Source organism: Nerophis lumbriciformis, linkage group LG22 (assembly GCF_033978685.3).
Source record: "Nerophis lumbriciformis linkage group LG22, RoL_Nlum_v2.1, whole genome shotgun sequence".
Lineage (NCBI taxonomy): Eukaryota > Metazoa > Chordata > Actinopteri > Syngnathiformes > Syngnathidae > Nerophis > Nerophis lumbriciformis.
In genome coordinates this window covers 6,997,948-7,022,039 of record NC_084569.2, presented here as the reverse complement: position 1 = coordinate 7,022,039, position 24,092 = coordinate 6,997,948, and the positions used below count along the sequence as shown (strand labels likewise).

At 40.1% G+C, this 24,092-nt stretch overlaps 1 protein-coding gene across 1 annotated transcript in view; it reads right to left on the bottom strand.

The window, feature by feature from the left end:
• Positions 1-16,871: 16,871 nt before the first annotated feature.
• tbl3 (transducin beta like 3) overlaps positions 16,872-24,092 on the bottom strand; it is a 60,971-nt gene continuing 53,750 nt past the window's right edge. The window contains exon 23 of the mRNA XM_061974341.1: positions 16,872-17,395. Within this exon, the coding sequence (XP_061830325.1) occupies positions 17,074-17,395 (322 nt within the window). The 3' untranslated portion in view covers positions 16,872-17,073. The remainder of the gene's footprint in view (positions 17,396-24,092) is intronic.

Below are 24,092 nucleotides of genomic sequence, written 5' to 3'. Positions count from 1 at the left end.
GTAAACAAAAAACACCTGCTTAAAAGATCTAACACAAATGTCCCTGAGGAATGTAAGGTGGGAGTACTGTAATTACCTAACGTTACATTATTATTTTCCATAACAATTTAGCCCCCTCCACAATATTAACCCGACGTTAAAACAGAACTAGCTATTTATTGATTAGCAATTGCCGAATCATGTAACATTAGCTTAATGCTAAAAAGCCAGGTTACTATCACATTCTGTAACAGACAAATAATTTCATGTAGGCTAACGTTACCTACCTGCTACCTCTGTCTTTTCTCGTTTCTCCTCTTCTTTTCTCTTTTTTCTTCCCTGGGCACCTGACAGTTTTGGCCGTTTTGACATCTTGTGTTGATTTTTTGATGTGGTGACGTCCAAAAAGAGTCATGATACGGGAAGGGAGGGGGTGCACCGTGCTGGGGGAGGGGGGGGGGGGGGGGGGGGGGGGGGGGGGCGTAATGTTGTAACAAATAATATTTCTATTAAATAGGCTTTACTTTGCATTTTAATTAACGTGGGATTATTTTTTGTATTTAGAAATAATAGTACCAACTTTTTTTTTTTTTTTTTTTCTCCAACATTTGTGGCACTGGCGTGGCGCCCCCTGATGGACGGCGCCCTTAGCATTTGCCTATACGGCCTATGCCACGGGCCGGCCCTGCTTACCGGCGATGTAAACCGAAGGAGACATTTCCGTAATAAAAGCTGCAACACCCTTTTTAGATCCCATCATCACTGCAGCATTATCGGCAGCAAAGCAAACCAAATTCTGCCAAGGAATTTCGTTTTGAGTCTATTTCTTCCGCGAGTATTTTGTACCGTATTTTCCGCACCATAAGGCGCCCTGGGTTATAAGCCGCGCCTTCAATGAACGGCATATTTCAAAACTTTGTCCACCTATAAGCCGCCCCGTGTTGTAAGCCGCATCTAACTGCGCTAAAGGAATGTCAAAAAAACAGTCAAATAGGTCAGTCAAACTTTAATAATATATTAAAAACCAGCGTGATGTGGGCGCGCATGGAGTCGTATATCAACATGGACGGAGCTGCGTGAAAAAAGCCACCCGGCCTCTTCGCGTAAACTTCCCTTAACCACTCGCTCATCTTTTCTTCATCCATCCCTTCGAGTTAGCTTTTATGATGACGCCGGCTGGAAAGGTCTCTTTTGGCAAGGTCTTCCTTTTGAATATCACCATGGGTGGAAGTTTCTGGCCATTAGCATGGCAAGCTAGAACCACAGTGAAGGATGACTTCTCATTCCCTGTGGTGCGAATATTCACCGTACGTGCTCCCGTTGTATCCACAGTGCGGTTCACAGGAATATCAAAAGTCAGTGGAACCTCGTCCATGTTGATAATGTTCTCTGGCCGGATCTTTTTTTCAGCTATCTTGTTTTTACAATATGCACGGAAAGTAGCCAGCTTTTCTTGAAAGTCTTTAGGCAGTTGCTGTGAAATAGTAGTCCGTGTGCGGATGGAGAGATTGCGTCTTTTCATGAACCGGAAACCTGTCGCTTAGTAGGAGCCATTTTGTGGTCTTTACAGATGTAAACACACAAAGAAAATGAAACGTAAAATCTGCGCGCTTCTTCTTCTTCTACGCGGGCGGGTGGTTGCTTACAGTAGAAGAAGAAGCACTTCCTCTTCTACGGGGAAAAAAGATGGCGGCTGTTTACCGTAGTTGCGAGACCGAAACTTTATGAAAATAAATCTTAATATTAATCCATATATAAAGCGCACCGGGTTATAAGCCGCACTGTCAGCTTTTGAGTAAATTTGTGGTTTTTAGGTGCGGCTAATAGTGCGGAAAATACGGTAAATGTTTTCGCCTGTGGAAGCCGTATTGCATTCCCTCGCTAATTCCTCCGTGTCCGATCGAAAAATCTTGTCTGCACAAGGTGCAATTGGCGTAGTTTTCACCCTTTTTGGAACGGATAATTATTCCCGGATAGGCTTTTGAATATTCTTCACGGAATGACTGCAGTTTTCTTTTCGGTTTAAGACTCGTTTGCGATTTTTTTCCCGGCTGATTCCATGATCGTTCGCTCGTTTGGAAACAATGGGCGCCTCGTGCTTGGCAGCGGTGCTATAAATAGCCTCGCGCATGGCATTCGGAATGGCTCGATAGGAAGTTACGGGAAGCAGTGTCGATTGTCATTGTTGTTACGCGATTTCGTGAATAAAACTTTAAAAAAAAAAAAAAATTTAATGAATGAAAAACCATATTTTTTATCACTGCAACCGTAACCCGGAATAGGTTGAAGAAAACCGTACTAATTACGGGAAAACCGGAGTAGTTGGCAGGTATGCCCTATCCTTGAGAAGAGACTACCTGTCTAGTTCAAACACCAACCTTTAAGTTATGACTTAAAGCAGTTGTTTTCCAGACACTTACACACAAACATCTCCTTATAATGGTCAGGGGGCGCTGTTTTGACACCCAGACAGACAAAGAAGGAATATATAAACTGATGGTTTGGATTCTCCAAGGCAGGAATCCTCCATTTTTGACTACTGCAGACCTGTTTAAATGACGCTCGCTTGTAATAAAGCAACTTTTTGGTTCAGCAAAGCGTCACCGACAATCTCTTTTGATCCAGCTACGCAGCCGCGTTGTCCCTCGGCCCGGGAGGGGGACGGCAAGACCAGAAATACACTTCAATTGCACCCTAAGATGATTTATATGTTATATGTGAGGCATATGATGATAATAGATATAATAACAAATGTTATTTATAAAGCACTTTTCAAAACTCTCAACGTTGGTAAATATATATTTTTTTGTGTGTAAAGAAGGGTCTGTATACTTGGAACAAATAAAAGCATGGTAACAAAAAAAAACTAAGTGGTGAACAATACTTGTGCCACAGGTTTCAAGCCAAGAATCCACACACACTTCATTACAGGTAATGGGAGTTCAACAATGGTTTAACCTCTTTTCCTCAATCTAGGGCAGGGGTCGGCAACCCGCGGCTCTTTAGCGCCGCCCTAGTGGCTCTCTGGAGCTTTTTCAAAAATGTATGAAAAATGGAAAAAGATGAGAGGGAAAAAAAAATTTTTTTTTGTTTTAATATGGTTTCTGTAGGAGGACAAACATGACACAAACCTCCCTAATTGTTACAAAGCACAATGTTTATATCAAACATGCTTCACTGATTCGAGCATTTGGCGAGCGCCGTTTTGTCCTACTAATTTTGGCGGTCCTTGAACTCACCATAGTTTGTTTACATGTATAACTTTCTCCGACTTTCTAGGACAGGGGTGCTCACACTTTTTCTGCAGGCGAGCTACTTTTCAATTGATCAAGTCGTGGGGATCTACCTCATTCATATATATCATTTATATTTACTTATTTATGAAATATATGTTTTTGTTAATAAGTTAAAAGTGTTTAATGATAATGCAAGCATGTTTAACACATATAGTTAACATTGTTAATAAATTAAAGGTGTTTAATGATAATACAAGTATGTTTAATACATATAGTTAATATTGTTAACAAGTTAAAGGTGTTTAATGATAATACAAGCATGTTTAATACATATAGTTAATATTATTAATAAGTTAAAGGTGTTTAAAGATAATACAAGCATGTTTAACACATAAAGTTAATATTGTTAATAAGTTAAAGGTGGTTAAAGATAATACAAGCATGTTTAACACATATAGTTAATATTGTTAACAAGTTAAGGTGTTTAAAGATAATACAAGCATGTTTAACACATATAGTTAATATTGTTAACAAGTTAAAGGTGGTTAAAGATAATACAGGCATGTTTAACACATATAGATTCCTTTTTTTCATGAAGACAAGAATATAAGTTGGTGTATTACCTGATTCTGATGACTTGCATTGATTGGAATCAGACAGTGGTGCTAAAAACATCCGCATTTTCGAATGGAGGAGAAAAAAAGTCCTCCTTTCTGTCCAATACCACATGAAAGTGGTTGGTTTTTGGCATCTTATTTGTCCAGCTTCCGTACTCCTTTGTATACACTTTACAAGAAATACATTGTCGGCAAACTCCGTAGCTTGCTAGCTTGTGCACGCCAGCTTTCTGAGACTCTTATTTTGTTAGCGCAACTGTGCAACTGTGCAGTCGGTCTTTGGAGTTTTGACGACAGGTACGGCGCCAGAGTCTGTTGAAATAAAGTGTTTCTCGCCTTCCAGTCGGTAATTTTAATGAGCTGGCAGCAGCCAGCGTCATCTCAGAAGACCCTCGGGTGCCGTGAATGTCAATCAAGTGACGAAAGTGACGTCATAGTGAAGATTTATGATCGCTCATTTTTAGGACTATTTTTTTAATGCCTGGCTGGTGATCGACTGACACACCCTCCGAGATCGACCGGTAGCTCGCGATCGACGTAATGAGCACACCTGTTCTAGGACGTGTTTTATGCCACTTCTTTTTCCGTCTCATTTTGTCCACCAAACTTTTAACGTTATGCATGACTGCACAAAGATGAGTTTTGTTGATGTTATTGACTTGTGTGGAGTGCTAATCAGACATATTCGGTCACTGCATGACTGCAAGCTAATCGATGCTAACAGGCTATTTAGGCTAGCTATATGTACACATTGCACCATAATGCCTCATTTGTAGCTATATTTGAGCTCGTTTAGTTTCCTTTAAGTCCTCTTAATTCAATTTATATCTCATGGCACACTATCTGTATGTAATATGGCTTTTAATTTTTTGCGGCTCCAGACAGATTTGTTTTTGTATTTTTGGTCCAATATGGCTTTTTCAACATTTTGGGTTGCCGACCCCTGGTCTAGACAAAACATTTCAAGTTCAAAGATAATGAAACCAGTAAAAAAAAAAAACAACTAATGCATGGTTGTAACTTAAGCCACAATCCATATCCACTAGGGGTGTAACGGTACACAAAAAAATCGGTTCGGTACGTACCTCGGTTTAGAAGTTACGGTTCGGTTCATTTTCGGTACAGTAAGAGAACAACAAAATATACATTTTTGGGTTATTTATTTACCAAATTTGCAAAATCTTCTACCAAAAGGGACTCTATTGACTTGTCTGTTAGGGACATCATCAACAGCAGCTTGATTTCTGGCAGTGTGCCCTCTTTTTGTAAAGGAGCTGTTGTTGAGCCTTTGATAAAAAAACAAAAAAAAAAACAGGTCTTGATCCTACAAGTTTGTCAAATTATCGGCCCATTTCTAAATTACCTTTTGTGTCAAAAATTTTGAAGAAATGTGTTTTGGCGCAACTGCAGCCTTTTTTAGATGAAAATAGCACTTTAGATCCACTTCAGTCCAGAGGTGGGTAGAGTAGCCAGAAATTGTACTCAAGTAAGAGTACTGTTACTTTAGAGATTTACTACTCAAGTAAAAGTAAGGAGTAGTCACCCAAATATTTACTTGAGTAAAAGTAAAAAGTATGTTGTGAAAAAACTACAAGTACTGAGTAACTGATGAGTAACACACACACACACATATATATATATATATATATATATATATATATATATATATATATATATATACACATACACACATACACATTATATATATATACACATATACATAATGTATATATATATATATATATATATATATACACATATATATATATATATATATACATACATTGATATATACAGTATATAATTTATATTTATTTATTTTGCCGTTTTTGTTTACATGTTAAAGGTGTTTTAATGAATATACATGCATGTTTAACACATATAGATTCCTTTCTTTCATGAAAACAAGAATATAAGTTGGTGTATTACCTGATTCTGATGACTTGCATTGATTGTAATCAGACAGTAGTGATGATAACGTCCTCGTTTTCAAATGGAGGAGAAAAAAAGTTCCACCTTTCTGTCTAATACCACATGAAAGTGGTTGGTTTTTGGCATCTTATTTGTCCAGCTTCCATATTCGTTTGTATACACTTTACAAGAAATACATTGGCGGCAAACTCCGTAGCTTGCTAGCTTGTTTGCGCTGGCTTTCGGAGACTCTTATTTTGAAAGCGCATGCGCGATGGAGCGGCACTTTTATTGTGAAGACAGGAACTGTGCAGTCAGTCTTTAGGCTTTTGACGGGATGGACGGTTGAAATAAAAAAAGGGTCTTTTTTCCTTCACACTTTTGATTGATTGATTGGAACTTTTATTAGTAGATTGCACAGTATAGTACATATTCCGTACAATTGACCACTAAATGGTAACACCCGAATACGTTTTTCAACTTGTTTAAGTCAGGTCATGTGACCCCTGGCTCTGTTTGATTGGTCCAACGTCACCAGTGACTGCATCTGATTGGTGGAACGGAGTGAACGTCACAAGTGACTGTATTTGGTAAAACGCAGGCACTATGAAGGTCTGTCTGACAAACCAAAACAAACAAAGCGTGCATTAACAGATCGATAAAAATTAGTAGCGAGTAGCGAGCTGAATATAGATAAAGTAGCGGAGTAAAAGTAGCGTTTCTTCTCTATAAATATACTCAAGTAAAAGTAAAAGTATGTTGCATTAAAACTACTCTTAGAAGTACAATTTATCCCAAAGGTTACTCAAGTAGATGTAACGGAGTAAATGTAGCGCGTTACTACCCACCTCTGCTTCAGTCTGGATACAAAGCTTTGCACAGTACTGAATCTGCACTTTTAAAGGTTTTTAATGATTTGCTTTTAATATCTGATTCTGGCAGCTCTGCCATTTTAGTGCTTTTAGATCTTACAGCTGCCTTTGACACAGTCCACCACACAATTCTTTTAGATCGCCTGAGAGACTGTGCGGGTGTCAGAAAGGTCCTTCTCTGTCAGGCTGGGGGACGCCACTTCTTCTTCTGCTCCGCTTTACTGTGGTGTCCCCCAGGGATCTATTCTAGGCCCCATCCTGTTCGCGCTATATCTCCTCCCTCTTGGAGAGATTTTTAAGAGGCATGGAGTGTCTTATCACTTTTATGCAGACCACTGCCAAATTTATATGCCTATTTCAAAAGGCCACGGCCCCCTGACACCCCTTCTCAACTGTCTATGCCACGTCAAGGCTTGGTTAGCCCAGAATTTTTTTAATAATGAATGAGGGAAAAACGGAAATTTTAGTGTTTGGTCTGGCCCTCACTGACTTGGGACCATTGCAAAATGATGTGCGTCCCAAAGTCACCAGCCTTGGCGTCCCTATAGACAGCCATTTTAAACTTGACAAACAAGTCAATGGCGTTTTAAAATCGTGTTTTTATCATCTTCGTCTTTTAGCAAAGGTAAAACCGTTTTTATCTTTGAACCTTTTTGAACAAGTCGTGCATGCTTTTATTTCAAGTGGCCTGGACTACTGCAATGCACTTTATGCTGGCATTAGCCAAAAAGCTCTCTCCCGGTTGCAGTTAGTCCAGAATGCGGCAGCACGACTTTTAACAGGTGGCCAGGAGACGCCAGCATATAACCCCAATCCTTGAGAGTTTGCACTGGCTCCCTGTTCATTTTAGAATTGATTTTAAAACCTTGCTGTTTGTTTTTAAAGCTTTACATGGACTGGCACCTCAGTATATCTCGGACCTCATCCAAACTTACAATCCTGCGCGCGCTCTGAGGTCCGAGAGCCAGCTCCAGCTCGTGGTGCCCAAGACCAGACTTAAAACCAGGGGAGACAGGGCCTTCTCTGTGGTCGACCCTAAGCTCTGGAACACTCTGCCCCTCCATGTTCAAACTGCTCCCACAGTGGAGTGTTTTAAGTCTCGTCTTAAGGCCAGAGGTGGGTAGTAACGCGCTACATTTACTCCGTTACATCTACTTGAGTAACTTTTGGGATAAATTGTACTTCTAAGAGTAGTTTTAATGCAACATACTTTTACTTTTACTTGAGTAAATTTATAGAGAAGAAACGCTACTTTTACTCCGCTACTTTTATCTACATTCAGCTCGCTACTCGCTACTAATTTTTATCGATCTGTTAATGCACGCTTTGTTTGTTTTGGTCTGTCAGACAGACCTTCATAGTGCCTGCGTTTCAACAAATACAGTCACTGGTGACGTTCACTCCGTTCCACCAATCAGATGCAGTCACTGGTGACGTTGGACCAATCAAACAGAGCCAGGTGTCACATGACCTGACTTAAACAAGTTGAAAAACTTATTGGGGTGTTACCATTTAGTGGTCATTTGTACGGAATATGTACTGTACTGTGCAATCTACTAATACAAGTTCCAATCAATCAATCAAAAGTGTGAAGGAAAAAAGACAATTTTTTATTTCAACCGTACATCCCGTCAAAAGCCTAAAGACTGACTGCACAGTTCCTGTCTTCACAATAAAAGTGCCGCTCCATCGCGCCTGCGCTTTCAAAATAAGAGTCTCCGAAAGCCTGCGCAAACAAGCTAGCAAGCTACGGAGTTTGCCGCCAATGTATTTCTTGTAAAGTGTATAAAAACGAATATGGAAGCTGGACATATAAGATGCCAAAAACCAACCACTTTCATGTGGTATTAGACAGAAAGGAGGAACTTTTTTTCTCCTCCATTTGAAAACGTGGACGTTTGTCATCACTACTGTCTGATTACAATCAATGCAAGTCATCAGAATCAGGTAATACACCAACTTATATTCTTGTCTTCATGAAAGAAAGGAATCTATATGTGTTAAACATGCATGTATATTCATTAAAACACTATTAACATGTAAACAAAAACGGCAAAAAAAAAAATATATAAATTATATACTGTATATATCAATGTATGTGTATGTATATATATATATATATATATACAAATATATATATATATATATTTGTATATATATATATACCGTATTTTCCGCACTATAAGGCGCACCGGATTATTAGCCGCACCTTCAATGAATGGCATATTTCATAACTTTGTCCACCAATAAGCCGCCCCGGACTATAAGCCGCGCCTACGCTGCGCTAAAGGGAATGTCAAAAAAACAGTCAGATAGGTCAGTCAAACTTTAATAATATATTAAAAACCAGCGTTCTAACAACTCTGTTCACTCCCAAAATGTACGCAAATGTGCAATCACAAACATAGTAAAATTCAAAATAGTGCAGAGCAATAGCAACATAATGTTGCTCGAACGTTAATGTCACAACACACAAAATAAACATAGCGCTTACTTTCTGAAGTTATTCTTCATTCGTAAATCCTTCGTCTTCGGTGTCCGAAGTGAAAAGTTGGGCAAATTTACGATCCACTGGCAGATGTTGGCGTCGTCTGGCGCTGCCTCCTCGTCTTAGTGAAGGTGTGTTCGCCTTCTGTCCTCCATTGTTCCCACGCAGTTAGCAGTCTAGCTTCGAATGCCCTGTTGACACCAATATCTAGCGGCTGGAGGTCTTTTGTCAATCCACCCGGAATGACGGCGAGTATTGAATTAAGCGCGTAAGCGTGTCTCTCAATGTGCTGTTATGAGCTAGCAAATATAACAACTACACTACCCAGCATGCAACGATAGTTACGAGCATGCGTGGTAGCCCTGAGAAGCGTTGTTGTATGCTGGGAGTTCGAATGTGGTTATGAGCACGCTGTGAGAAAACGTTGAGAACTCAGTTAACACGCCTCGTCTGCATTATTTATAATTAGACAGACAACACACTTAATAGGAGCCATTTTGGGGTCTTTACATAAACACACAAATGGAAATGAAACGTCACATATCCCAGCATGCACCGCGCGCTTCTTCTACGGGGAAAAAAGATGGCGGCTGTTTACCGTAGTTGCGAGACCTAAACTTTATGAAAATGAATCTTAATATTTATCCATATATAAAGCGCACCGGGTTATAAGGCGCACTGTCAGCTTTTGAGAAAATTTGTGGTTTTTAGGTGCGCCTTATAGTGCGGAAAATACGGTATATATATATATATGTGTGTGTGTGTGTGTATATATATATATATATATATATATATATATATATATATATATATATATATATATATATATATATATATATATATATATATGATGTGTGTGTGTATGTTACTCATCAGTTACTCAGTACTTGAGTAGTTTTTTTACAACATACTTTTTACTTTTACTCAAGTAAATATTTGGGTGACTACTCCTTACTTTTACTTGAGTAATAAATCTCTAAAGTAACAGTACTCTTACTTGAGTACAATTTCTGGCTACTCTACCCACCTCTGCTTAAGGCCCACTTTTATTCTCTGGCTTTTAACACTACGTGAGTTGTGTGGTCCTCTGTCCTCCTCTGTGTTTTTTTTATAAATTTTGATTTCTATTTACTGTTTTAATTGGTTTTACCCTTTAAAATTGTTTTTAATCACAATTATTTTATATTGTTTTTAATTGTGTTTAATATTGTTGTGCAGCACTTTGGAAACATTTTGTTGTTTAAATGTGCTATATAAATAAAGTGGATTGGATTGGATTGAAAAATATTTTTCTTAGTGGAATATTTGATGTGAAGTAATGGGAACCTTGGATAGGTCAATAATTCATAATAACATTGATTTTGATTCAATATTATGTTTTGAGCAATGACAGTTTGAAAGAAAGAAAAAAACAGCTTTGATTTATTAGTCAAAATTGGAACTTTTTCTAAATTACATTTAACCTTTAAGCTTTTTTATTTCACTTTTGTTATGTTTTTGTTTATTTTAATAGTATTTTTAGAATGTGTCATGGGCCTTTAAAACATTAGCTGTGGGCCGCAAATGGCCTCCTCTTGCTATAGATAATAAAAAATTAAATGTGATAAATCTATGGATGAAAAGCAGAGCCTGGCGACGCATGCGCGTTTATCATAACTCTCTCTCTCTCTCTCTGTCTCTGCCCCTCCCTCACCAATGCTGCTGTTTGTTTTGTTTTTAACCCCTTCTTAACCCTGAACGTACATTGAAAATACACACATAACTAAAAATGCCGGACATTTGAGGAATTTAAGAAACTCCGCCCTGACAGCTCCGCAAAAGAGGACATGTCCGGTGAAAAGAGGACGTATGGTCAGTCTATCCTAGCCCGTTAGCTGCGAGAATGCCGTGTGTTGTGCCTCGGTGTGCATTGTTAACAAAATGTGCGGTACGCTACTTAATATGTCCGTGTGGAAACTCATTCGGTACACCTCCGAACCGAACCGGAACCCCCGTACCGAAACAGTTCAATACAAATACACGTACCGTTACACCCCTAATATCCCCTGTTTACTATATTGTTTTTCTACAGTGTAGTATGGCACAGTATAGGCCCCAGGTGTCCAAACCTTTTTCACTGGGGGCCGGACACTGCAAAATCCCTAGATTTGGGGACTATTTTGATGTGCATCGTGCTTTTAAAACATCAAACCTTATTAGCCACCTGAAAAGCCAACATTGCTACGACGGTGTTTGGAAGCCTTCAAAGATGCATTGCTGATAACGAAGCTGGCCCTAAGCCAGCTGCAAAAACGAGTTACAGTACATCTACAGTCTTGCACATAATAAATATGTACAACGTGTTTGGATGTCTTCATTTATGTAAAATTGTCATTAAATGTCATATTGCCTGACAAAAAGTGATTCGACGTAATATTTTGATATTTACACACGCGCATTTTACTAGAATACCCTTATGAGCATTACATATATCAAAATCAAGTACCTACTGTACGGTTTACTTGTTGAAATACCCTTTTTAGAACAAATATCTACCCAAGTGGCCACTTTGTTGCTGCCAAAAATTGATTTCAAGTAATATTTTGATATTGACAAATCGTATCTCTGCATATTCTACTAGAATACCCTTATTAGCATTACATATATATAAATCAAGCCAAAAGGTGCTCACGAGATGCATATCTAAAAAAAAAAATTCCTCATGTCCCTTTAGGGGCTTTGTAAAAAACAGAACGAACACATTCTGAAAATATTACAATAAAAATAGAGAAAAAAATATCGTCAGCGGTAAAGTTTAGATCCATGAAGGAAAGAAAGTAAATGAATGTTTATAACTCAATACATTTACCGTATTTTTCGGACTATAAGTGGCAGTTTTTTTCATAGTTTGGCCGGTGGTGCGACTTATACTCAGGAACGACTTATGTGTGAAATGATTAACACATTATACACCCCTGCTACCACCAAACCCCGCCCCCACCCAACCCTGCTCCCTCACACATCAACCCCCGACCCCCCCCCCTCTGTGCGTCGGTTGAGGTGGGCGGGGTTTGGTAGCGGGGGGGTGTATAATGTATCCCGGAAGAGTTAGGGCTGCATGGGATTCTGGGTATTTGTCCTGTTGTGTTTATGTTGTGTTACGGTGCAGATGTTCTCCCGAAATGTGTTTGTTATTCTTGTTTGGTGTGGGTCACAGTGTGGCGCATTATTAGTAAGAGTGTTAAAGTTTTTTTTTTTTTATACCGCCACCGTCAGTGTAACCTGTGTGGTTGTTGACCAAGTATGCCTTGCTGTCACCTACGTGAGCAAGCGGAAACACCATACAACGTGTGGCTGATCAGGCACGCTGGTTGTAGTGGGTGCTATATGTTCTACCATCACGGCACGCATGACGCTGACAAACGCCATTCATTTACAACCCGCGTGCCGCACCAGCTTTCAAATTCCACTTAAAGGTGTGGGCAGTGTGTCTGAGACCCCTGATTTATACATAGCACAAAGTAAAAAAAAAAAAACTTTGTATGCAGTGTTATTCCATTTAAAATTTCAAAAGAATTTTGCGGCTCCCATTGTCTTCTATAATTTGTGAAACTGGTCAAAATGGCTCTTTGACTGGTAAAGGTTGCCGACCCCTGCTTTAGGGGTTCCGTAAAAAACAGAACGAACACATTCTGAAAATATTACAATAAAAATAGAAAAAGAAATATCGTCAGCGGTAAAGTTTAGATCCATGAAGGAAAGAAAGTAAATGAATGTTTATAACTCAATACATTTACCGTATTTTTCGGACTATACCGTATTTTCCGCACTATAAGGCGCACCGGATTATTAGCCGCACCTTCTATGAATTACATATTTCATAATTTTGTCCACCAATAAGCCGCCCCGGACTATAAGCCGCGCCTACGCTGCGCTAAAGTGAATGTCAAAAAAACGCTGCGCTAAAGTGAATGTCAAAAAAACAGTCAGATAGTTCAGTCAAACTTTAATAATATATTGAAAACCAGCGTTCTAACAACTCTGTCCCAAAATGTACGCAAATGTGCAATCACAAACATAGTAAAATTCAAAATGGTGTAGAGCAATAAATAGCAACATAATGTTGCTCGAACGTTAATGTCACAACACACAAAATAAACATAGCGCTCACCTTCTGAAGTTATTCTTCATTCGTAAATCCTTCGAATTCTTCGTCTTTGGTGTCCGAATTGAAAAGTTGCGCAAGCGTGGGATCCAAAAATGGCCGGCTCCGCCTCGTCGAAGTCATCGGATTCAGTGTCGCTGTTGTTGTGCAGCAGTTCTGTGAATCCTGCCTTCCGGAAAGCTCGGACCACAGTTGTGACCGAAATATCTGCCCAGGCATTTACGATCCACTGGCAAATGTTGGCGTATGTCGTCCGGCGCTGTCTGCCCGTCTTAGTGAAGGTGTGTTCGCCTTCGGAGCTGTGTGAAAAAAGCCACCCGGCCTCTTCGCGTAAACTTCCCTTAACCACTCGCTCATCTTTTCTTCATCCATCCATCCCTTCGAGTTAGCTTTTATGATGACGCCGGCTGGAAAGGTCTCTTTTGGCAAGGTCTTCCTTTTGAATATCACCATGGGTGGAAGTTAGCATGGCAAGCTAGAACCACAGTGAAGGATGACTTCTCATTCCCTGTGGTGCGAATATTCACCGTACGTGCTCCCGTTCCACAGTGCGGTTCACAGGAATATCAGTTGCTGTGAAATACGGTAGTAATCCGTGTGTGGATGGAGAGATTGCGTCTTTTTATGAACCGGATCCTTGTCGCGTAGTAGGAGCCATTTTGTGGTCTTTACAGATGTAAACAGGAAATGAAACGTACGGTGATATCCGCGCGTTTTTTCTTCTTCTTCCGGGGGCGGGTGAAGCGCTTCCTGTTCTATGGGGGCGGGTGCTTTCCTTGGCGGTTGCTTGCGTAGAAGAAGAAGCGCTTCCTGTTCTACCGGGAAAAAAGATGGCGGCTGTTTACCGAAGTTGCGAGACCGAAACTTTATGAAAATGAATCGTAATAAAGCGCACCGGGTTATAAGGCGCACTGTCAGCTTTTGAGAAAAATTGTGGTTTTTAGGTGCGCCTTATAGTGCGGAAAATACGGTAAGTTGCAGTTTTGTTCATAGTTTGGCCGGTGGTGCGACTTATACTCAGGAGCGACTTATGTGTGAAATGATTAACACATTAGCGTAAAATATCAAATAATATTATTTATCTCATTCACGTAAGAGACTAGACCAGGGGTCGGCAACCCGCGGCTCCGGAGCCGCATGCGGCTCTTTGATCATCAGGTGGGCGGGGTTTGGTAGCGGGGGGGGTGTATAATGTATCCCGGAAGAGTTAGGGCTGCATGGGATTCTGGGTATTTGTCCTGTTGTGTTTATGTTGTGTTACAGTGCAGATGTTCTCCCGAAATGTGTTTGTCATTCTTGTTTGGTGTGGGTTCACAGTGTGGCGCATTATTAGTAAGAGTGTTAAAGTTTTTTTTTTAATACCGCCACCACGTATATTCATATAAAACCCGCGTGCCGCACCAGCGTTCAAAATCCATATTAAGGTGTGGGTAGCGTGTCTGAGACCTCTGGTTTATACATAGCACAAAGCAAAAAAAAAAACTTTGTATGCAGTGTTATTTCATTTTAAATTTCAAAAAAAATTTTGTGGCTCCCATTGTTTTCTATAATTTGTGAAACTGGTCAAAATGGCTCTTTGACTGGTAAAGGTTGCCGACCCCTGGCCTAGACGTATAAGATTTCATGGGATTTAGCGATTAGGAGTGACAGATTGTTTGGTAAACGTATAGCATGTTCTATATGTTATAGTTATTTGAATGACTCTTACCATAATATGTTACGTTAACATACCAGTTGCTTATTTATGCCTCATATAACGTACACTTATTCAGCCTGTTGTTCACTATTCTTGATTTATTTTAAATTGCCTTTCAAATGTCTATTTTTGCTGTTGGCTTTTATCAAATACATTTCCCAAAAAAAATGCGACTTATATATGTTATTTTCCTTCTTTATTATGCATTTTCGGCCGGTGCGACTTATACTCCGGAGCGACTTATACTCCGAAAAATACGGTACATATGCTATGTATGTTTATGACAGCCTTTTTCCAAAACACAATATAGGATGTGAGATATAACAGGATAACGCATACATTTATCATTTGTTTACAAAACGCTTACAAAAAAGTGGGACCCCATTTTGAACATTCCTAGCGCCAACACGGATGGAGTCATGGCGGCTGCGGCCTGCGGGCCGCTTCTAATACTAATCAAATATCATCCCGGAGGGGCCATAGATCATTCACCCGTTTGATTCATTGGAGTTTGATTCTTGGACAAAGTTGTACCGAAACTGCATCTGGCGGAAATTAAATTCCAACATGTAAATGATTTGCTGGGACAATCCCTGACCAGGAAAAAGCTGAAAGTGGAGAGAAAAAAAACCAAACTATTTTCCGGTTTTGTTCAGTGCATCACCCACCCAAAGGGGGAGAGTCTCTGTTCACTGGAGTGTTCATACACTGCGAAAACTGAAATCTAAGTAAGATGAAATATGTCAAATAAGGGTGATATTTGCTTGTTTTCTGTCTGATAAGATACATCTTCTCACTAAGCAGATTTTATGTTAGAGTGTTTTACTTGTTTTACGGGTTTTGCTCCTAAATGATCTCAGTAAGATATTACAGCTTGTTGCTGAGATGTTATGACCTATATTGAGTAAAACATGCTTGAAACTAGAATATCAAGTGTTGCAAAGCTGTGTCATCAACACTCACAAGTATAAAACTACTTTTTTAAAGTCATCATTTCTTACTTCAAGCATGAAAAAAAAAATCATGACTTTGACACAATTGTGTCTCATAATTAAAACAGATGACAGCCAAATGGACTTTGCTGTTTTATTTTCAATGAAACAATAGAAAACACGTACTCATATAGTAGTACAGTTGGCACAGTACAGTAAACTGACAGTTAATATTTAAACATTTAACATTTCTTACAATTTTGAACAGAAATAGTTCATGCACATTTAGAAAAATTCTTCAAAATTACAATTAAAAATTTTTGGCTATATATATATATATATATATATAATATATATATATATACACACACAGCCCGGCCCCCAGCCAAATTTGTTTTTATTGTAATTTATTTATATATATATATATATATATATATATATATACACTCCTCGCGCACTAATTGACTAAAAGAGCACGCACTTGACGCGATGATGTCATGTTATCCATGGAAAAATGCATTTTTAGACCACATGATTTGCCTGAGCGGCTAGGAGACCCCGAGAGTAACAAGCGGTTGCCTTGTTGCCTTTCCATTAAGAACAATAAACTAGTTTTTAGTGTAAGTTTGCTGGTTTCAAGAAATGTAATGCCGAGCGCATATCATTATGTCAAGATAATTTAAGAATATTTTTCAACATATTGAGCAAAAATGTCTCTTTTTTTTCTACCAAGAAAAGTGCACTTGTTATTAGTGAGAATATACTTATTTTAAGGTATTTTTGGGTTCATTGAAGTTAGCTAATTTTACTTGTTTTGGAAAGTCTTGACAAGGCAAATGTTCTTGTTCTATTGGCAGATAATTTTGCTTCGTTCAAATAAAATACCCCTCATTTTTTCTTTCCTTGTTTTTGAACACTGACTTTTTGCAGTGTAGGTTTATGATTGACGTGAGCGACATTTGAAGGGCTGGTGTTACGGATGAAGACAACTCCAAAGACACTGTATGGTGTTTTATTAAAATATGTGTTTGTGTTGCATCATAAATCCCGACCAGACTCTTGCATAAGCAGCAGTAGAGCAGGTTGATCAGGCTGAACCATGTTGGCGTGTGCTGCAGTGACACATTAGTGCCTGCACGTTTCTCAATCCTCTAAACATTCCACATGTGCACAGTCTGTGCAGAGGTCAACTAGAGAGTCAGCTTGTGAGAGTGGTGCATTGTGGCAAGGAGGATGTCGTGAGACGCTTCACAGCTTTTACTGTCATTTCATGTGCTTTATCGTCCTCCTCCTCTGAACTCTCTTCACTACTCTCAGCGGGGTGTTTGCCATTCGCCGTGGCTTTCTTGGTGGCGCTCACCTCGTCATCGCCGCTGTCATCCTCCTCTTTCGTTTCTTTAGCCGCCCCGTCTTCCTCATGTTCGCTATCGTCTGCGTCTTCCTTGTTTTGGCCTTTGTCGATCATGAACACAGTCTCAGAGCCCAGTGGAGCCGTGTCCATGTCTTGGTCTTGGTCCATGCTGTAGGGGATGGAACAAACAGACACATGTTATTTCTACCATAGAAATACATTTAAAAAAATAATAATTCTAACCGTGGACAAAGTTTGCGGTAAAATGCTGTTTTATGTGCCAAATGGGTAACTGTTGGATAGAGTTTTGCTTTGGACGTGCTCAGAGGTGGTTAGTAACTAGGGATGTCCCGATCCAGGTTTTTGCACTTCCGATCCGATACCGATATTGTTTTTGCACTTCCGATCCGATACCGATACTGACCGATACTGGCCTATCCGAGCATGTATTGAAGTTTAAAGTTATTTAGCCTACTTAGTTGTCAGAATCATGTTGAAAAGGGTTTTAGTACTCTTGATAACAACTAGCCAGCTGAATTAGGGGAGTTTGAATAATACACAATGGTTGGTAACAAGAAACTGACCTGTTTATTCAAGGATAAACACAAAATAGACAAAATTATACATGACAAACAGAAATGGCATCATTGAAACTAGGGCTGGGCGATATGGCCTTTTTTTAATATTGCGATATTTTAAGGCCATATTGCGATACACGATATATATCTCGATATTTTGCCTTAGCCTTGAATGAACACTTGATGCATATAATCACATCAGTATGATGATTCTATGTGTTTTGATTGATTGATTGAGACTTTTATTAGTAGGTTGCACAGTGAAGTACATATTCCGTACAATTGACCACTAAATGGTAACACCCCAAGAAGTTTTTCAACTTGTTTAAGTCGGGGTCCACTTAAATTGATTCATGATACAGATATATACTATCAGATATATACTATCATCATAATACAGTCATCACACAAGATAATCACATTGAATTATTTACATTATTTATAATCCAGGGTGTGGAGGGGGGCGCCGGATGTAAGTGTCAAAAAGACAGCCAAAATAGTTTAAAATGAGAATAAATCCAAAGTTAAAATATAGGGTAGAAATGGACCCATTTGCAGGAAATGTAGTCTTGATTTTCAAAATGTTCTTTCAAGGCTTGCATGTCTATATTAAAACATTCTTCTTCATACTGCATTAATATATGCTACTTTTAAACTTTCATGCAGAGAAGGAAATCACAACTAAAAAAATCATTAATTTTTTCATATGGTGTTGATGTGGAAATTTTTGCCTCGGCATTTTGATGGTGTGGACGTGTGGCACCGAATGGAGATAAGCGTCTCGACAGACGTCACAATATTTGAACAATGATGACGAAAACTGTTTTCTCTGTCGTGTCCGTGTGTCGAAAATTGTTTTGCGCTTATTTTTTTATTTGATTTTGTGCGTGGCATAGATTTGCCGTGCGCAGAGGACGCTTGAGCAGGCGCGCACCTTAGCGGCTGCGCTAGCATCACAGCTAACGTTAGCCATGCTGCTACCTCTCTGCTGGGAGAGGACGTATACGTATGTGACGTATGACGTGACAGTATGTGACGTATGACGTGACAGTATGTGACGTATGACGTGACAGTATGTGACGTGTATAAGAAGTTGCGCTTGCTGTCTGTGAGAAGGAGACAGAAGAAGGAGTGGGAAAAGCAACTGCGTGAGAATTCACAGACCTGTGGATGTGTTGAAGGTGTGCTGGAAAATGCGGAACGGAAATAGGGAGCAGCAGAAAAGTGGAATGTATTATTTAAATCTCTGCGTTGGAAAACACGGACCGGATTTTTTTTTTAACTGGATCTGGATCGGCATTTTCCCATGCCTTGCCGATACGCATTTTTTGGCAAATATCGGCGGCCGATCCGATCCAAATATCAAATCGGGACATCCCTAGTAGTAACGCGCTACATTTACTCCGCTACATCTACTTGAGTAACTTTTGGGATAAATTGTACTTCTAAGAGTAGTTTTAATGCAACATACTTTTACTTTTGTATATTTATAGAGAAGAAACGCTACTTTTACTCCGCTCCATTCATCTACATTCAGCTCGCTACTGATTTTTATTCATCTGTTAATGCACGCTTTGTTTGTTTTGGTTTGTCAGACGGACCTTCAAAGTAGGATCTATCGCATGCCTGCGTTTCACCAATCAAATGCAGTCACTGGTGACGTTGGACTCCGTTTCACCAATCAAACAGAGCCAGGCGGTCACATGATTAACTGCACATAAAGTTTCAGCGGCAAACAACAACAACAAAAATGGCAGCGACGACAACGAACGCAAACACCCCTGGCCTCACATAAAATCGATGTTCACGCTTCGGACAACCAAAAAAACAGTTAAGTAATGCGTTGTCATATGTGTCTCCCCAAACAAGTGGACATTTCAGCTTACATGAACTCAACGTCAAATTTGAGGAAGCACATGGTGGTAAGTAACGTTAGTAGATTATTTTGGCTGTTACTGTAGGCTGATGTTAGCTTCCCTGCTATGAATCACTGTCAAATTTACATCGTATGGGGACATTTATTAACGCACTGCAGCCTCATAGACAGAGATACACACACACACACACACACACACACACACACACACACACACACACACACACTCACACACGCAAACACTCACGCATGCAAACAAACATCAAATAGAAGTGCACAGTGTGTTCTAGGGTGCAGCCCACACCTAATAGTTTATGGTTTGCGTAAAGGCTAACTTGTTATTTTCCTTTGTAATCTCTCCCTACTGGGCCTATGGTGCTGTTAAGTTATTGTGGCTCACTTTGCCTTAATTTATTTTATTTTAATGTAGTATTATTTAATATATATTATTGTTTTAGTTGCTTAAGAGATATTCCTGGCTCTGAATTTGCTCATTGCCATTTTTATGTTTTTGTGCATTATTTGTTGCCGTCATCATTAAACGAACAGGTTACTCATCAGTTACTCAGTTTTTTCACAACATACTTTTTACTTTTACGCAAGTAAATATTTGGGTGACTACTCCTTACTTTTACTTGAGTAATACATCTCTATAGTAACAGTACTCTTACTTGAGTACAATTTCTGTACAGACTGTCCTCACTCAGGTCCGCACGTGCCTTAAGTCTGGCTGGAAATCGGGAGAAATTCGGGAGACTGGTTGTCCCGGGAGATTTTCGGGAGTGGCACTGAAATTCGGGAGTCTCCCGGAAAATTCAGGAGGGTTGGCAAGTATGGGAATTGTGGAAGTTTGAGAAATGGCCAAGTTCATTTTGAATGGGAAAAATATCTTGAACATCTGGAACACGTAAAAAATCCGGGAATTTCTTGAGAATTGTTGGTTGATTTCTAAATAGGCTGAAGATTTTGAAGTTGGAACGGTATCAATCAGATGAACAATGTGGAAGGAGGACGCAGACGAAACACGGAGCAATAAATGCAATAATAAAGAGATGAATTTGGGTGTACAGTAATATACAGCATGTGTGAATGCTTCGACGCATTCACACAATAAATAAGATTACATGACAATGAAAATTATTTGTATTTACATGCTATTTACATGCATAGTGTTCGTAAATATAATATTGTGCAGCAAAAAATTAACAAAATATATTTGAAAACATTCAGATACATTTGCCTTATATGTTTAAAGCAAAGGCATTTTTTAATCAGGGTTTTTCCCCTTTAATGTAATTGAATGTGGCACGCCGCCACACCATTTCCATTACCGCCACACCTTGTAAATAAGGTTGTTTTTTTACTTTAAAAAACTAAATAGAATATATTGTAGCCCCAGAAGATATCACATAAAGTCTGACGCTATTTTTAACTTTTTTTTTACCAATACTATTATATCAAACAGCACAATTCCTACAGATTTGACCTCCCGTGCAAACACTTTTGTCTCTGTGAGTCCGTGCTTCCACAGACACACAACAACACTTCCTCATTATATGCAAATCACCTAATCAGGCACAGGCACGAAACCTGGCATCCAATCCAAAGCACACAGAAATAAAACATTAACATTAGCCGGTGGTTACAGCATGAATTGAGTTACCGTATTTTCCGCACTATTAGCCGCACCTAAAAACCACAAATTTACTCAAAAGCTGACAGTGCGGCTTTTAACCCGGTGCGCTTTATATATGGATTAATATTAAGATTCATTTTCATAAAGTTTCGGTCTCGCAACTACGGTAAACAGCCGCCATCTTTTTTCCCCGTAGAAGAGGAAGTGCTTCTTCTTCTACGCAAGCAACCGCCAAGGTAAGCACCCGCCCCCATAGAACAGGAAGCGCTTCTTCTTCTACTGTAAGCAACCACCCGCCCACGTAGAAGAAGAAAAAGCGCGCGGATATTACCGTACGTTTCATTTCCTTTGTGTGTTTACATCTGTAAAGACCACAAAATGGCTCCTACTAAGCGACAGGGATCCGGTTCATGAAAAGACGCAATCTCTCCATCCGCACACGGATTACTATTTCACAGCAACTGCCTAAAGACTTTCAAGAAAAGCTGGCTACTTTCCGTGCATATTGTAAAAACAAGATAGCTGAAAAAAAGATCTGTCCAGAGAACATTATCAACATGGACGAGGTTCCACTGACTTTTGATATTCATGTGAACCGCACTGTGGATACAACGGGAGCACGTACGGTGAATATTCGCACCACAGGGAATGAGAAGTCATCCTTCACTGTGGTTCTAGCTTGCCATGCTAATGGCCAGAAACTTCCACCCATGGTGATATTCAAAAGGAAGACCTTGCCAAAAGAGACCTTTCCAGCCGGCGTCATCATAAAAGCTAACTCGAAGGGATGGATGAAGAAAAGATGAGCGAGTGGTTAAGGTAAGTTTAAGTTTACGCGAAGAGGCCGGGTGGCTTTTTTCACGCAGCTCCGTCCATGTTGATATACGACTCCATGCGCGCCCACATCACGCTGGTTTTTAATATATTATTAAAGTTTGATTGACCTGACTGTTTTTTTGACATTCCTTTAGCGCAGTTAGATGCGGCTTATAACACGGGGCGGCTTATAGGTGGACAAAGTTTTGAAATATGCCGTTCATTGAAGGCGCGGCTTATAACCCAGGGCGGCTTATGGTGCGGAAAATACGGTACATGACAATGAAAATTATTTGTATTTACATGCATAGTGTTCGTAAATGTAATATTGTGCAGCAAAAAATTAACAAAATATATTTGAAAACATTCAGATACATTTGCCTTATATTTTTAAAGCAAAGGCATTTTTTAATCAGGGTTTTTCCCCTTTAATGTAATTGAATGTGGCACGCCGCCACACCATTTTCATTACCGCCACACCTTGTAAATAAGGTTGTTTTTTTTACTTTAAAAAACTAAAGTAATAGAATATATTGTAGCCCCAGAAGAAATCACACAAAGTCTGACGCTATTTCTAACTTTTTTTTTTACCAATACTATTATATCAAACGGCCCAATTCCTACAGATTTGACCTCCCGTGCAAACACTTTTGTCTCTGTGAGTCCGTGCTTCCACAGACACACAACAACACTTCCTCATTATATGCAAATCACCTAATCAGGCACAGGCACGAAACCTGGCATCCAATCCAAAGCACACAGAAATAAAACATTAACATTAGCCGGTGGTTACAGCATGAATTGAGTTATATATGCAGCCTATTATTTGCGTGCTACTGACAAGTGAAAACTCAACCACCTGGAACAGATTTTAATTACCAAAAACCGCACTGCCGAAACTTGGATGTAAACAAAACGCACACCCTTGTCTGGTGCCTTGTCAGCATATCTGCAATGTGGACGTAATTCTAATACATCGCACATATACCCGCACGGTAGAGATGCGCGGTTTGCGGGCACAACCGCGGAGTCCGCGGATTATCCGCGGATCGGGCGGATGAAATTAAAAAAAATTAGATTTTATCCGCGGGTCGGGTCGGGTCAGGCGGTTGAAATAAAAAAATAAAAAAAGATTTTAAATAGATTCAGGCGGGTGGCAGTTAAACCAATTCGGAAATATATATACATAGTTAAATGTTGTTACCCACATACGAAAAACGAGCAGGCACCTGCAGCATATGCCACAACAGAAGAAAAAAAAAAAAGAAGAGATGGACACTTTTACGGAGCGGAGAAGGGACGCCTCGCCGGGGTCCGGGACCGAGGCCCCTTCCCCCGAGAGGGCCCCACCGGGAGCCGTAGCTGAGGCGATCCGCAAGAAGGGCCCGACGCACGTCCAGGGTCACCACCGCGCCCACCGCACCGACACCCCGCCTCGTCCGCCTTCGCCGCGGCCGGCGTCACGCGCAGCAGGTAAGCAGCTTACCTGCCCGCCACCCCCGTTGCCGGGGGCGCGTAACAGGGGTCACTCCGCGCGCAGTGCGCTCACGAAAGGGGTGGGGCTCACCCTGGTTGATATAGACAGCAGGACGGTGGCCATGGAAGTCGGAACCCGCTAAGGAGTGTGTAACAACCCACCTGCCGAATCAACTAGCCCTGAAAATGGATGGCGCTGGAGCGTCGGGACCATACCCGGCCGTCGCCGGCAGCGAGATGCGCTTGGAGGTGCGCTCAGCGCGGCTCTCATATGATTGCGCACTGGTGTGCGTCTGGGCCGTGACAGCGTGGCACGCGAATGTCTGTGCTGCATTGGATCAGTCTCCTTTCTTTAACAGGCAAAAGCTTTATAACCTCACTAATGCCTTGCATCGTCTATATTAGATATATAACAACGGGCGGGTGCGGGCGGGTGCGGTTCTGATCAAATGTTAGGTCGGGTGGATGGCGAATGGTTGACGAC